The sequence below is a fragment of the Wyeomyia smithii genome, chromosome 2 (genome assembly GCF_029784165.1).
Source record: "Wyeomyia smithii strain HCP4-BCI-WySm-NY-G18 chromosome 2, ASM2978416v1, whole genome shotgun sequence".
In the NCBI taxonomy this organism is placed as follows: Eukaryota; Metazoa; Arthropoda; class Insecta; order Diptera; family Culicidae; genus Wyeomyia; species Wyeomyia smithii.
The window spans coordinates 115,583,208-115,599,003 of record NC_073695.1 but is presented as its reverse complement, the minus strand read 5'-3'; the positions used below and the strand labels follow the sequence as shown (position 1 = coordinate 115,599,003).

Genomic DNA, 15,796 nt, shown 5'->3' with positions numbered 1-15,796 from the left:
TTTAAAACTTATAAACAACGCATATAATACTCATTACCGGGGACTCCTAGGCCAAATTAAGTTTGTAGGAACCGTTTTTACCTCAACCACCGAAGATTCAATATATAAAAGAATTACACATTAGCTTCAAGAGCACGGGCCGTGGCATTCTTCTTTCTGGCTTCTTCATCTTGATCTGAATTCTCCTTCTTCTTTGTCTTCAACAATTCAATATATCGGCTATGTGAAACGCGAGCGTAATAGATTAACGACTTGGTGATATCAATTTCGTCTTCACCACCGGCATCCTGTACTGCATCGTACACCAATCGCTGGATCAAAATCTCCTTAATAAACACGGTCAAGTTAGGACGTTTCTTGCCTAAATCAGCTATCAGATCTCTACAGAAAGTATCAAGGCGTTTTTCACTACGGCGGTAGGAAGTCAGCAATGTCTCCGTCGAATGCATACCCAACAGTTGTGAGTATTCTTGGCGAAATCTGTCAACTACAGTTCCCGCGAGATTATCTTCGTGAACCATTTGCTCTAGGCAAAACTCGAGCCGTTTCACTGCTACTTCCGGGGAGCTTACCGTGGTCAAGTTAGTTTCCAAGAGAAAGATGAATAAAAACAAAACTGATATAAGCACTGTGAGAAATGAGTTGAATATACTGGCAGCCGGGGTGAGATTGTGCCATCCAGCCCGTGACCTGTCAGCCATCTCTTCCGGGTCAGAAGACCAGTCTTTCTTGGTCGTTTTCAAGAAAACTTATTCAAGGAATTTTAGTGATCGCCATGAGATAGCTGACAATCTCACCCCGGCTTGTAATATTCAGTGAAATTCCCGGTTTTTTCCCGGATCCAAACAATTCCAGTTTTTTTCCCGGTTTTCTCGGTTGGGTGGCCACCCTGGTTAAGGCTGGGTTTTCCATTTATAAATAGATTTATTCGAAAAAAGGTCAATAGAAATTAAAGGACGTTTACTCTATTTCAGCTATTTTGGGGCAAACCAACTAAAAAGTAGGTACCAGAATTGTTGGTATTAGAATCAATAAGTGCTAGATGGAAAATGTAAGCAGTTCGACAGAAATATGGTTGCCATTTTTCTTTTTTTATTGACAGCATGTATAGAGCGAATTTCCAGAAATTTGGGTGTGGAACTTCTCGGAGCAATAACCACCACATTAAACCGATCAAATGCGATGCCTTGGTGTTACATTGGGATGGCAGGATCGATGAATTTCAGTAAAGAATCGGTGTTACATAAGCGATAACATGAATGTTCAGGTAGGATGCTTCAGTAACTGGCTGCTGATTATTCAATGGATCAGTGACGATTAGGAGACGCGGCTCACGAAACGTCGGTTTAATCTGATTGGAAAATGCACCTTGCGTAAAGCGATCAGCAAGCGGCCCGCTGTCCTAACGGACGAGATGAAATAGCAAACTCTTCGCCGGAATATGCAATACTAAAGCAGGTATTAGACGTCGAAAATATTTGCTATTTTTGGTACGATTTTTATTTGCACAAAATAAAATCTGTATTAAAAAATAGCAAATATTTGCTTCGTCTAATACCTGCTTAAGGCATGAAACATGCTGAACACCAACGCGACCGATCGGATGAGTTTCTCGCTGTAGGTTAATGAACAACTCTACTCACGGCTGTTTATTAACCTTCGGCAAGAATCTCGCCCGATCGCTCACGTCGGCGTTCAGTTTGTTTCAGGCCTAACTAAAATCCAAGCAAAAAATATATGAAGGAAAATATCGATAAAATATCGATATCGACACGTGATATCGATTTCAATATTGATGCCGCTTTTAATATCGATAAAACGAATATCGATATTTGATTTTTAATATCGACAACCCTAAAATCTACCACGGTTTCGTTCGTTTTCTCGTTTGTCACTTCACCCCAGAGATGCCAGATGTTTTTGAAAAATGTCTGCAACTGCTGGAAAAACCGGAAAAATGTGCTCGAAATCTGAAAAAAATCTACCCGTGATCCAAGGCAAGGCAAAAGTCTGTATAAATCTGCGCAAATATAAGGAGAATCTGACAAAAATCGGCAGAAACCGTGGAAAACTGCAAATATCTGCAAATCACTAAAAATCTGCACACGGACTCCAAAAATCTGCGTTTTGCAGACCGTTCACCCGTTTCGATATTGCGATAATATTGAAGTATCGATACTTTCATTGTGATATAGTTGTTACTTCGTATCGGATCGTTTCAATATATCGCGATACCAAATATCGATACCTTCGCTTTCGATTCCCATCCCTAGTAACGTAAAAATTATGCTACAGGGCCCTGGTTGCGCTCAAATCACGATTTATTACGGATATCGATACTATCGAACTTTATACCGACATCGCTCACTATCCAAGTAACATCGATTAGGGATGGGAAATATCGACTAAAATGGCTATCGATAATTATCGATAAATTCCCAAATACCATCGATAACTATCGATAATTATCGATAGTTTGACAGCTAAGACCAGATGAAAAAAAACAACAAAGTGTTACTCCAGTTGTGGACAGGAACAATATTTAAAAGTTTATTCGCACACATAATTCGCACTTAAGTAAAATCTCGTCGGTGTCCGTGTAAGGTAGAGTGAGCAAAAATGAGTATCCTTCAATTTTCTAACAATTTTAAAGAGGATTTCATGTGAGAGCGAACAATCATCGAATTCTCTTTAAACAAAGGCAAGGCCGATTTTTTTTTCAGTTCTGGCATCATTGTGGAGTATAAATGCCAATGCGAGGAAAATATCAATAACTATCGATAACGCGGAAAGCTTAAGCGCTCTATGGATAGCCGGCAGCTATCGATACTATCGATAATTATCGATAGGTTTCCCATCCCTAACATCGATATGATATGAGTAACCCTGTTGAGCTTATACAGTCGACACTGTCAAAGCATTTTCTTGATTTTCCTCAAATTGGGAGCAGGACGGAGGTTACTGTTAAAACAACAATAATTAACACATGTTTTGTGTTTGTAACGTTCAACAGATTTTAAGTTTAGCATCGCTATAAAGTAGTTTCGGCCAGCTTATAAAACTTAAAGGTATGTTATGTGTAGTAGACTATTTTCTAAAAATAATCTGACACTTTCTAGCCTAGTCACATGCTATTTTTTAAATTTTGGCGGTATCGCATATCTCTGAAATCTAATTTACAGTTGTACACTTATCGCTTACGTCACTTCTTTCGTAATATGGAATGTACAGATCTTCACCCTCCTACCGTTGTCAGAGGAATGACCATCCTCGAAAGAAATTCTTTCAAAAAATGTGCCAAAGTACCACACTTGACGGTTCCCGAAAACGAAGATTTCAACAAAGTTTGCAAAAGCGTTAAAAAATTTTTGTTAAAGATGGAACAATTTAAGCCAGTTAAATCAGCCGAACGTAAAATTGTGCTGCACCCACTGATCATGGAAAGCTGGGACGACTTTGAAAAAAATGCACTATTTGGAAATCTATTCAAAAACAACTTGACGTGGGAAAACATTCAACTTGAGTATGACAACTGGAAATATGACGAAGTACTGAGAGCAGTACTCCCAGAAGATAAAGATATTTTATCGTCATTTTCGAAAGTTGGTCATGTAGTACACTTGAATTTGAAAGATCATTTGCTCGAGTATAAGAATCTCATAGGAGAAGTCATCAAAGACAAAGTACCTGGTTGCAGGACAGTCGTGAATAAACTTGTCACAATCGATAATACTTATCGAAACTTTGAAATGGAAGTGATAGCTGGCGAGAAAGATTTTGAAGTTACAGTTAAAGAGAATGGAAATACTTTTGAGTTCGATTTTTCTAAGGTCTATTGGAATCCCAGGCTATCTACTGAACATGAAAAAATAGTGAAAATGCTCAATCAAAGTGATGTACTAGCGGATGTGTACGCCGGAGTAGGACCATTTAGTGTACCTGCTGCGAAGAAGGGGTGTACTGTTTTAGCGAATGACTTGAACCCTGATTCATACAAAGCTTTAGTAAAAAACTGTATTAAAAACAAAGTTCAAGCACACGCCACATGCTTTAATAAAGATGCTATTAATTTTATTCGAGAAGAACTTCGTCAACTAATACTAGAGAAAAATAAAGATACCCAGTTCAGCGGAAAAATTCACATTACTATGAATCTACCAGCACTTGCAATCGAACATTTAGTTCATTATGTCGGTTTATTCCAAGCAGAAACTCTAAAACTTGTTTCGCATCCAATAGTTCACTGTTATTGCTTTGCCAAAGGAACAGAGGACAGTAAAACAATTGCCCGTCATATGGTAGAAAGCAGCTTAGGTTTCAAATTAGGCGACAATTTACTAGAGATTGCTTTTGTTAGAAATGTATCCCCAAACAAAGATATGATGAGAGTCAGTTTCTGTTTGACGGAGGAAGTACTATTTTGTGCATCTTCAGGTGTAAAACGTTCATTAGAAGGAAACAAAGATAACCCCGAACAAACATTGAAACGAAATTGTAATATTACAATATTGAATAGCTCTGGAATACAAGTTTGAATTTTTTTACAGGTAGCAAATCGCAAAAAGACTATGGGCAAGAAGAACATAAAAAATCGCAACCAGCAAAAGCAGATTGCGAAGAAAGCTAAAAACGTATTTGCAGTTTCACAAGCAAAGAAAAACAACGTGAAAAAGGCAAAAGAAGTCTCTGGTAAACTAAAAAAGGTAAAACTAAATATAAAATATTTAAAACTATTTGAAATGGTAAATTCTTTTTTCAAATTCGCAGATTAATGTTTATGAAAAGCGAGAAAAAGCCGATAAAAATTTTCAGAACCTACACGCGCAGATAGTTACAACGAAGAAGACTAAAAAAATTCCATCGAAGACGGTTGTTAAAAAGGACAAAGTACAGGCAAACACAAAGCAAGTGGAAGCTGAATTGAATAAGATGCAAATGTAGCATACAATATATATTCAATAAATCTTCCCATATACGTTGGATGTTTGCATTGAGCAGAATTATTTCGCGGTTACAACCGCCAACGACAAACGTTATATGTTTACGTATTGTGATTTTTTTTGTCCTTTGATCCGTTAGAACAAGAGGTTGATATCACAGCTGTTAACTGTCAATGATGTTGACCAATTCAGCGAAATACATATGTTTTCAACAGTTATTTGGTGAAAATCCTTGAGAAACAAGTTTACCGCGATAAACTGAATTTAATTGAACTGAATAAATATGCAACTTATTTCGGGGTTAATTTAATGAAAAATATATAAATACTTTTACCAAACTTTTGGTTAATACTTTAAGACTATTAGGAGTAGTTTGTACAGTTTGTTATCACAAGGAGTAGTAATTGAATATGTACACGATTCCACAATATTTTTAACACAAATCAGTTTTTATTCTAACTTTAAAACAAAGACAGAATAGAACATGGTATTAATATGAATTAAAGTCTTCTCAAGGGACCGTCGTTATAGAGGAATGTCGCAGTAAAACGAAAGTTTTTGTATGTACGTAAACAGAAGACACCACTGCAAATTAAGCTATAGCAAGATTCGTCGCTATAAAAATGTCGCTATAGAGAGATTCGACAGTATACTTTAATGCTACATTGCACTGACGAAAAGTGGTCAGTGTATAAATTTTTTTATAAGAACATATATAATATATAAGTACCTGTTAACAAGAATTTTTCCATGCACTGGAATATGTGATATGCCATTCAAACGTTTGACGTAGGACTACGTCTAACCGCACTATATCGAGATACATTCTGCGGAGAGTAAAACCTAGGTGTAACGTCGGAATGAAAGATTTTAAACCGTAATACTGATGTAACCACATGATGGATCACAATAATCAATATGTCGTTGGATGATAAAATGATGGACAATTTTGTGATTCTTCAGTTATCATTACCATTTCATTGTCAAACAGTGAAAATTTCATAAAACTTTCATGGTCGAATGAAACAATGTACAATGTACCGATCACATGCGAGCATGGCTGACACAGACTCCATGAGTAGACACCAACTTGCTGCTGTGATATCCTGTATAGCAGTGGTAAAAAAAATTGACAGTAATTCCCCGTTCCAATAGGTCAACTAGTGTTTGCTTCCATGAGCCTAGACTATTTAGATGTCTTAAATGGTGAAGCTTTTTCGGAAAGTTCGTAACCACCTCCACTATCAGACAGTTTTACGTTCTGCTGTTAGAATGTTATTAAATCTGATGCCTTGAAGGAAAACATGCTGGCACAGGCAACAGTACTGCACCGAGCAATACATGAATAGAGCGCTGGTCACTCGTCGTCTATCAGTGCAGTAGAACTCGATATTCATTTGTGTGCAACCAAGCCAAGGGAAAACTACATTGCCGCTGTCGACGCACAGTGGGGTGTGCACAGTGGCGATCAGGGATACCAAATGTGCAGATTTGTCTGCAAAACGCAGATTTTTGGAGTCCGTGTGCAGATTTTTATTGATTTGCAGATATTTGCAGTTTTTCCACGGTTTCTGCAGATTTTTGTCAGAGTCTCCTTATATTTGCGCAGATTTCTTAAAATGTGTGCAGATTTTTACAGACTTTTACCTGCGCGAGCGAAATTTTTTCGGATCACGGATAGAGTTTTTTAAGATTTCGAGCAAATTTTTGCGGTTTTTCGAGCAGTTGCAGACATTTTTCAAAAACATCTGGCATCTTTGGTGGCGATCGAGCGAGAGCCTTGTCGTAGGTCAAGGAACAGTTTTACTTACGGCTGTTCATTAACCTACGGCAAGACTCTCGCCTGTTCGCTCGAGTTGGCGTTCAGCATGGCAAAGGTCCAAGGGGCCATCAACATACCTCGTGGACAGCTTTGGATGTGGGGGGGGGGGGTATGCGTAATGTCCAGGGACCAGTAGGTGTTTGGAGGAGTGTAACTACCCCAGCATCTCTCCCCTAGTCTCATCCCCACACCCTGAGTTCTCTTCTCAGGTGCCTGTTCCCCGCCACCTTGAAAAAAAATTCAAAATTTGTAGAATTTATATGAGCATTTGTCCCAGGGGGGAGGAGGGGTTCAAAATCGTCCGAAATCTGTCCACGTGGAATGTGGATGGCCCCTTTGTACCTATCGTGTTGCAACCGTTGGACAACACAATTTGTCTTCTTCTTTTTCTTCTTGTTTCGTATAGTAACATAAATATCAGAAATCAATATGGTTATTCGGGTGCCGCAAAATACGCTGCACCGCCGGGGACAACAAAATTCTGCACGTGTCGGTAGAGGCAGATAGTAGGGTATATGAATTTGGTGCATTGTACAGATAAAATGCGTTTTTAATTTTGAACTCTACGCTCTGTATTTCTCAGATTTATTTAAATACATATCTAAATAAAGGGTATTTAAATACAATAGAAAACCAGAATGCTTCGTACAAATCTACAAAAAGTTAGATAAACGAGCTGTACTGATGATTATATTTTGCAAGCTAAATTAATTTAGTTCAATATGACAATCCTATGCAATATCTCGCGGTGGCGGTATAGAGGAAAACCAAATTTATTTCATCTTGATATTAGAGTTCCCACATTTGTATTTGTATTTTTCAATTAAATTTTTTCTATTAGCATTTACAAGAAAATATTACTTTCCATAACTTTACTTGTAATTGAACAACACTATGCAAACATCAATTGCTGAGGAAAATGTTGTTTATCATTCTAGGTCGGTTTATTTTTGAAGATAACAGACATGAGACATTCAATTATGGCATCCTCGTTGTTTTTTGGTATCTTGAAACGGAATAATTTTTTTCTGATTCTGTTTACTGAAAAAATGTTTAATTCGACCTGTATTGAATGTTAACATGTTCATGAAATTCTGTGTCAATTTTAAATTTTCTGTACATATACATTGTCGACTACAAACTGTAATTGTTTATCGATATTTACCGTTTTACCGATTTCGGTCAGCTTCAGCAACAAAAGAACAAAACCTTCTTTTTGGAGGATGTTGAGCTTAAATTAGTTGAAAAAAATAAAGAAAACTAAAAAATGTGATTAAACATAATAGCTCGAACCAAAAGTGCCAAAAGTAAAACAAGCTCAAAGCAAACAGAGCCTCAAAAGTAAATATAAAATTATTGTAGTCAAACAATGCGGTCATGTCTTGGATACCACCCTCCTACTTTTTCATGTGTATAAATATGTGTATAAATTATAAAAGTAAATTTTGACCAATGGAAAAAAGTGATTTCTAACTTATCGATTGTTTTTTAGGTATCAGTGCCTCCCCGTTGGTCTCGAGGTACGATGCTGGCCTACACACTTAACTGCACAATGGTTTCTCGGTAATACTTAATACCGAACTACTTGAAAACTGGTTAGTTTACCGTTATTCCGTAAAAAAATTACCAAGAAATCGGAAACCGAACGTGTTTACCGGAATACTGTAAATTTGTTTACCGAAGAAAACCGTAAAATAGAGAATTTACGAGTTCAGTAAACTAAAATACCGAAACTCGGAACCCTGACATCATTTAACCAAGATTTCGTCGAACAAAAAAGCTCTTACCGAGATTCCGAAAAACAGAACTGTCAAAATAACGAGTGCTTCACTAATAGTTCTGTTCGTGTTTCGGTGTAGATGTAAAACGAGCAGGATTTGCGGCTGATTATTATTATGGAAGAATCTGCAGACCAACTTAAATATTGAGTGAGTATACTTTTTTAAATCTTGTTTTTATTTTGCTGCGAAGAATATTTGAAGACAAAGGATTAATTCAATTCTTTCTTCACTTAATTTTGCAGGTTAACGACTCGCTTCGCCGGATGGAAGTTGCAGAGTGGTAGTTGCTACTTTATTTCCTAGAAGCAATACAACTGTCCTGTTTACACTTATGCTCTGTTTTGTTGAATCAGTTGACTTAATAATTAATAAATTTATTTGTATATTTAATCGGTTTTGATCATATTCTGAGTTTATCTGATAAAACCGCAAAATTCGTACTTCAGTAAATTTTACCGAAGTTCTCGTAATAATTCGACAGTTAAATTTTCCGAGTTCCGTAATAATTTATTGAGTATTACGGTAAAACATTACCAAAAATCTCGTTAAAGTTTGACAGGTTTTCAATTTTTGGTTTTACAGAATCTCGGTATTTTGATGTATTACCGAGATCTCAGCTGTTGAAATCGCGGTAATGTATTTTACCGTACTCGGTGATAATATCTAAGTGTGTACAAAGCCAGTCGTCGTAGGTTCGAGTCTCGGCTCGAGAGAGACTGTTAGTGTCAGTAGGATCGTAGCGCTAGCTCCGCAATTGTCCTGTACACTAAACAGTCGGCTGCGAAGTCTGTGTATGAATAAACAGAAGGTCAAGTTCCGAATCGGAATGTAGAACCAAGGCTTTGTTTTTTTTGCCTCCCAGTTGGTCTCGAGGTACGATGCTGGCCCAACAAGCCAGTCGTCGTATGCTCGAGTCCCGGCTCGGGAGAGACTGTTAGTGTCAGTAGAATCGTAGCACCTAGCCCCACAATTGTGGCCTGTACACTCAATAGTTGGCTGCGAAGTCTGTGTAAACAGAAAGTCGAGTTCCTCCGATACGGAACGGTGTTTGTGCAATGGTGCTTTTTTGTTTCAACGATACATTTCAAAAACTACTTGGGCTTGTTGAATGACTGCAAATTTCGTAGTTGCTCCTCCTTAATGGATCTGAGCTAGTGGAGTTGTACAAAGAACTACCGTAAGATGGCTAGTATGAGAATAATTGACCATCTTCAATGTACAACAATTCACTAGTTTCCGATCTGTATAGATCGATAACGGCGCCGGTCACATCTTTGGGCCGATACTATGCTGAATGCGGTGCAGCGCGAATTTCGTCGAAACAGTTCGGGATGTATTTTGACGCGGGCCAGTTTTCATTGTTGAGTTTTTTCCTCACCATGGGAAAAGACGCAGTTCGCACTACATCGCACCCAGCATAGCATGGGCTTCACGGTTGTTAGAGGAGGAAAGAAGGAAGTGTTACAACCATTGTTGTCAGAGACCGAGTAAGCATTTCCACCGACTAAAACGGGATAGGAAGGTACTTTTTCGGTGACAGATTTTTATCCCTTTGCACGCCCTATTTTTATAGAAAGGGAGCCTGAAAATAAACCCATGCGTAGAAGTCCCTCTGATACCGAACGGTCTGATTCTGTTAAGGTACGAACACATGAACTCGCTTGTCAAAGCGGACTCTGTAACCTCGAAACTACGAGCTCCTCTAAACCACCGTAACACACTTAGGGGCCATCCACATACCATGTGGACCGATTTTAAACGATTTTCATCCCCCCCCCCCCCCCCCCGTGGAAAACTGCTCATATAAATTCTAAAAATTTTGTGTGGACCGTGGACATTACACATACATATTCTGCCGAAAACACGTACAACATTTCGCTGAATTTATAAACTGTTGAGTTCTTGGCAATAAAATCTAAGTGTGTATAAAAAAAATCGTAAAATACGCACTTCAGTAAATTTTACCGAAGTTCTCGTAATAATTTGACAGGTTAAATTTCCGAGTATTCAGCATATTTCACCGAATTTCGAAAATAATTCATGCGTATCTCGGTAAAATATTACCGAGAATTTCGTTAAAGTTTGACAAGATTCCAATTGTTGGTTTCACAGAATCTCGGTATTTTAATGTTTTACCAAGATTTTAACCGAGATCTCAGCTGTTGAAATCTCGGTAATTTATTTTTCCGTACTCGGTGATAACATCTAAGTGTGGCAGTTTTTTATGCATATTTCGGAATCTGCGCTGATTTCGGAATTTATGCGTTTTTTTACACGGATTTTCATAAAAGTCGTGTTTTACGCGGCATGTTTTTAATGGTTTTTCATCTTTTAATTGCTTATTTAGAGTGCCCGATGAGTTTACTTAATCCAATTACTGAATGTTCACTGATTTGGCCTAACCATTACGGCCGGCTTGAGAACACGGGAACGAAATGTTATAATCGTTGCTGCCAGAGACCAACTTCAGCACTGCATCTTTTTCCACCGTGGTAGGTGATGGGTTTTTGTGCTTTCACCCCTTCCTCTACGCTGAACTCTACTGCTCTTTTTTACCGAGCCTCGCGTTAGGTAGTCCTGCCAAGTATCGGCATGATTGCCTGGAAAGCTGTGTATTTATTCAACTATCGGACTGACTTTTTGTTTTTAAATTTAGCGTGACAGAAAGGTCAAGGTGAGAAGATGGGGGAGCCTGAGAATGAACTCATGCGTAAAAGTCTGTCGGACACCAAACGTTCTGATTCTACTTATAGCGAATATCTCTTTTCCACAGGGTCAGTGCAAATTAACGCTAGAATAGAGACACAATATTGTGATTTACGATGCAAGAAAGAGATGCCAGATAACTCCAGGTTGGCTCTGGGAATAAAGAAATTCGCTATAAGATTCGAACTTATCGATCGATCTCTCGCTTGTCGAAGCCCACTTTGTAACCTATTTTTAGAAAATGTTGTAGAAATAATCGAGTTAAAAATAACTCCGGTTTTCTCCTTACCTCTTTAAAAGTAAATGAACTTTATTGTTTAAACCCTGTTTGGAGGGTTTTTTTTCAGAAGGATTCATTTTAAGCATACGATGCTTTTAAAATAAATATCCCTGATTCATTCCATCATGTGTGAATAAATGGATAGAACTATGCCTTTGAAGTGAGATCATTATATTGCCACTATCACCCCTAGCAACGGTATAAGCAGATTCCATTCTATGATGCGAAATTATTTTACCTCTTATACCCTCTTGATTAATTGTGCGCAGGCCCATAAATGCATTTACTTTCAGATAAAACCGTGATTTTCTTATTTAGCATATGTGCCACTACCTGTAGAGTTGTGTAGACCTGGCTCCTTTAACATGGATTAGGTATAAATAACATGAGAACGCAACAGAACTCTGCACTGATAATTGTGGAGCGACCACGTGTTGTACATACATTTTTCATCAAAGCAATTAACATATCCATATGGTTGCAAAATTTGTACCATTATTAAACTTTTAGTAAAATCATAGAAGTGAAGTGATAAAAAGCCATAAATTGACAATCGCTCAACCTATTAAAGCTCAAATATATCGTAAAACATTCGAAAGCAATGCTCTCGTCTAACATATGGTGTTTCGTGTGTGTGTTCCTGGCAATGGCAGTAAAATTAATTTTGTGTGTCCACACGTCACCGATTAAAAGTTTCGAAAATTTCGATAACAGTATGGAAGACCAGCCTGAGGACGTATTGATTGATTTAATCACCAGATATGGACAAACAATAATGCGAGCCAGAGATGATCTGGAAAATAGCAAGAGAACAGTGGATTTCGGCCTTTCAAGAGGATACTCAGGGGCCCAAGAGGCGAAGCATAGAATGGCGATGGCTGTCGCTAATTTCGCTGGTGGACCAGGACGGAAACGTAGAGTGGATAACAGAATTGTACAAGACTAAAGCCTATACTAAAGAGCGAGAAAAAATTACTAAACCAGTTCTCGGAATATTCTCTCTAGATACGTTAACGATGATAACCTATAGAGGATTTCTAGTTGGTGTCAAAATGATTGGATATTTCAAGCGCTGCAAGGTTTGGTTGATATCACTAAACAAATCTTAACTTTGCAATAAAACTGTTCCGATGAACCGAATCTTGTGGCATTTTGTCATTGTACCTACATTTAACAGTAATCATGACAGCAGCAATAAGAATTGATAGTTACAATCGCAGCAGTAATTTATAGTACTTTTTATAAATTATTATAAGGCTCAAAGTATTTTTTAATGATAAGGTGTCTGAAAACAAACATGAATAAAAATGTTCCAAGCTTTTAAATATTTCAAACGTATTTTACTTTTTCACGCTTATCCCCTATATTTGACACCCTTCGAAAATAGAGTAAAAAGATCCACAAAAGACATTCTCCATAGTACTAACAGCGAAACTGAATAAAGCAACATATAAATTTATTCAATTAGATTAAAATATCATCGAATACGAAAGAAATATTCGATATGTACGATTAAAATATATTCAAGTTTTCAAGACCTAGTGTCATCTGTTGTGTTACCATATGTTTTATTGATTGATGCATAAAAAACGAAAAAATCGTAAAATAGTTCTATTTGAAAGATCAACGATAATATTTGACCTTAGAACAGCTGGGTTGGTGTAACCAGCCCTTAAATCTAGGGAAGCTCATGACCAACAGGGATATAACTTATAGAATAAAATAAAAATTTTCAAGGGGTGGGGTAATTTATTTCTCGAAGTGGTTTAGCAATTTATCATCCCCGTGGAATCCCTTCCTCCTAGGCTTACTCGGAAATAATGAAGCTGACAGTAATTTGTTAATCTATTATTATTGTCGCATGTTCAAGGGGTTATATACCTTTTTGGTCGAGAAAAATGAAGGAAGTTTGAATTTATTTTTAAGTGCATAGCACCATTTTCCTTGCATCAAAGTGGTATTTTTCTGAAAGTACAGTTTATCAACAACAACAAAATACGTTTGATTTTGGCTTTGCGGTGATCCTGATAGAGACTCAGCGGGTCTACCGAAATCAAAAAACTCATATTATTTCATTAGTTTAGAAGTGTGCCGGGTCCTTGAACGATCGCTTTTATGAGTATTTTGTTTTCAGTGCAAACGGGAACATTTTTCCCAAAAAATGCACGTTTTGAGCGCTAAAAATTGTATTGAAATTTTTTTTGCGGCAAAATGTAACTGTATGTTGCAAAAAGCGATCGTTCAAGGACCGGTGAATTTAATAACGAAAATTTAAAAAAAAAGATGAAGGAAATCGGTTCAGTAGTTTTCCCGCAATCAGGATCACGGCAAAGTCATTTTTCGGAAAACACTATTCCGAGATAATCGCGTGTAAAGTTTCTAGTTTAGCTTATGCGGCCGTGGCGAGGCGCGCTGCAAATCGCTCTGACTTTCTTCCTATTGCTCAGAACTTTATGAAAATTTGTGAAAATGTTCTCAAGATGTTGTATTCCAAGATAATGCAATAATTTTTTTTTCGGTTTTTTGAAAACTAAAAAGGTATATAACCCCTTAAGCTGAATCTGTGAACGAGATAATTGGTTATTTTGAGCTTACCCGTTTCAAATCGATAACTGGTGTCTACTTAACTGTATTCATTTAAGTAATTTGATCATGCTATAATCTCGAATATGCATAGTATGGCATGTGAAGGATCTCGCGCCCACTTGACTGAGAGGTTGAAGCATCCTCTCAGAATTTAACGAAATTTTGTGGATGTGTAGGAAAAAAATTAAAAACCCAGTGATATTGAAAAAAAGAAAATTATTAGGAAATTGTCTAAATTTTCATTCATTCATTAAAATATATTGAAGAAGCGGAATTTGAGATCCTACACTGATTTTTTTTTTTTTTTTCAAAAACAGTGGTATTAAAAAACGGCGATCTCGAATTTCATCCAAAATAAGTTTTTTAGATAAAAAATTTTGAAACCCTTTTGAACATACCAAAGCGGGCAATCTTGCCCCTTAATGAGGCCGTGGAAACTACGCAAGGAATCGACATAAACTTTAGTAAAACGTATTCCTTACAGGAGGAACAACATATCTATATCTTTGTTAAAAAAATCACTTTTGAATCAAATGAAAAAAGTTGAAGAGGTTGTTTATAAGATACGACCGCAAGGTTAACGTAGAATTACGACAGCATGTCTTATGTCAATACATTTTTTGCAATAGCTTAGGAAATACACTCGATTAGGGTTAATCAATTTAATGGTGTGAAGCGACATATTTTTCCGAATACTTCTCGTATATTATTACATGAATATGAAGGTCGAAATTCTGCTGTGATGTCAAACTATAACCGTCTTTTTCAAGACACATCCTTGTTAATGAAGTGTTGTGAATGTTTATTTGTTTGTTTATTTTACTTCAATTTATCTGACAAAAGTCTTAACAAATAACAAGAATCAGGGTCAAATCTACAAAATGTTTGCTTGCTTCAACTTATGCACAAACTTTCGGGATGATTCGTCAAACTCAAAAAAATCTTCAACACTCAGGAAGGTTCAGATTGCAGCGGTTACTGGTTCGTAGAACCCAAATGATATGCGATGAAAGGAGGTTTGAAGCAGGCCAGTAGATCGTAAGGCACGTTGAGAAGCACGGAAGTTTAGCTGGTACAGGAGCGACGGTGAATCGATTTCTCCATTCATAATTTTCGCAACGAAAGCAGCTTGCTGTATTTTTCGGCGACGTTCAAGTGTGTCAAGGCCGAGTAGCCTACAGCGATCAGTATACGGTGGGAGGTTATCCGGATCACGCCAGGGTAGATCCCGTAGTGCGAATCGTACGAATCTTTTTTATCACGTTCTACCCGTAAACACCAAGATAGCTGGTGGGGGAACTAAATCATGCTGCAGTTTTCGAGTAATGGTCGTACCAGTAAACAGTAGAGCGCTTTTATACAGTGAGGATCTCTGTCGATTCACTTTCGATATTAGGCTGGCACGATGCAAATGGAAATTAAGCTTGGCATCGAGTAAAACACCAAGGTCGCACACACGATCGACTTTTTTCAGCTCAGGTCCTTCAATGCGGTACTCGAACATGATCGGGTTTGAAATTCGGTGCAATGTCATAACCTTGCATTTTTTATTGCTGATTACTAGCCAGTTCTTGCGGCACCAGTCGACGAAAACATTTCTCGAGGAACATTTCAAAAGGTCCTATCTGACATTTGTAAACAAAACCCAATTTATGCGTATATATTTAGAAGAGCTCCTTGT

At 37.4% G+C, this 15,796-nt stretch overlaps 2 protein-coding genes across 7 annotated transcripts; both read left to right on the top strand.

Annotated features, from left to right (window-relative positions):
* The first annotated feature begins 2,497 nt into the window (after positions 1 to 2,497).
* On the top strand, positions 2,498 to 4,982 carry LOC129725679 (tRNA (guanine(37)-N1)-methyltransferase). Of its 6 annotated transcripts, none has more exons than XR_008728143.1 (5): positions 2,498 to 2,604; positions 2,724 to 3,068; positions 3,120 to 4,494; positions 4,548 to 4,703; positions 4,768 to 4,982. XR_008728143.1 is itself a non-coding variant. In XM_055681748.1 (4 exons), exons 2-4 carry the CDS (start codon positions 3,129 to 3,131, stop codon positions 4,939 to 4,941), a joined length of 1,692 nt encoding a protein of 563 aa, XP_055537723.1. In that variant the 5' UTR covers positions 2,613 to 3,068; positions 3,120 to 3,128; the 3' UTR covers positions 4,942 to 4,982. The 6 variants fall into 6 exon arrangements, 1 of the variants encoding a protein (XP_055537723.1); XR_008728142.1 differs by having other exon boundaries at positions 2,510 to 2,604; positions 2,702 to 3,068; XR_008728141.1 differs by having other exon boundaries at positions 2,515 to 2,604; positions 2,654 to 3,068.
* Positions 4,983 to 11,884: 6,902 nt separating this feature from the next.
* Positions 11,885 to 12,863, top strand: LOC129725684 (diuretic hormone class 2). The gene has a single exon (XM_055681755.1). It carries the CDS (start codon positions 12,131 to 12,133, stop codon positions 12,473 to 12,475), a length of 345 nt encoding a protein of 114 aa, XP_055537730.1. The 5' UTR covers positions 11,885 to 12,130; the 3' UTR covers positions 12,476 to 12,863.
* Positions 12,864 to 15,796: the final 2,933 nt, after the last annotated feature.

Bases quoted from the DNA above. Each gene is read 5' to 3' on its own strand.
- LOC129725679 (XM_055681748.1), top strand. From the start codon at position 3,129: ATGCTATTTTTTAAATTTTGGCGGTATCGCATATCTCTGAAATCTAAT. The intron at 4,495-4,551 runs GTAATATTACAA...TTTTACAGGTAG, and splicing joins ACAAACATTGAAACGAAATT to CAAATCGCAAAAAGACTATG. The intron at 4,704-4,767 runs GTAAAACTAAAT...TCAAATTCGCAG, and splicing joins TCTCTGGTAAACTAAAAAAG to ATTAATGTTTATGAAAAGCG.
- LOC129725684 (XM_055681755.1), top strand. From the start codon at position 12,131: ATGCTCTCGTCTAACATATGGTGTTTCGTGTGTGTGTTCCTGGCAATG.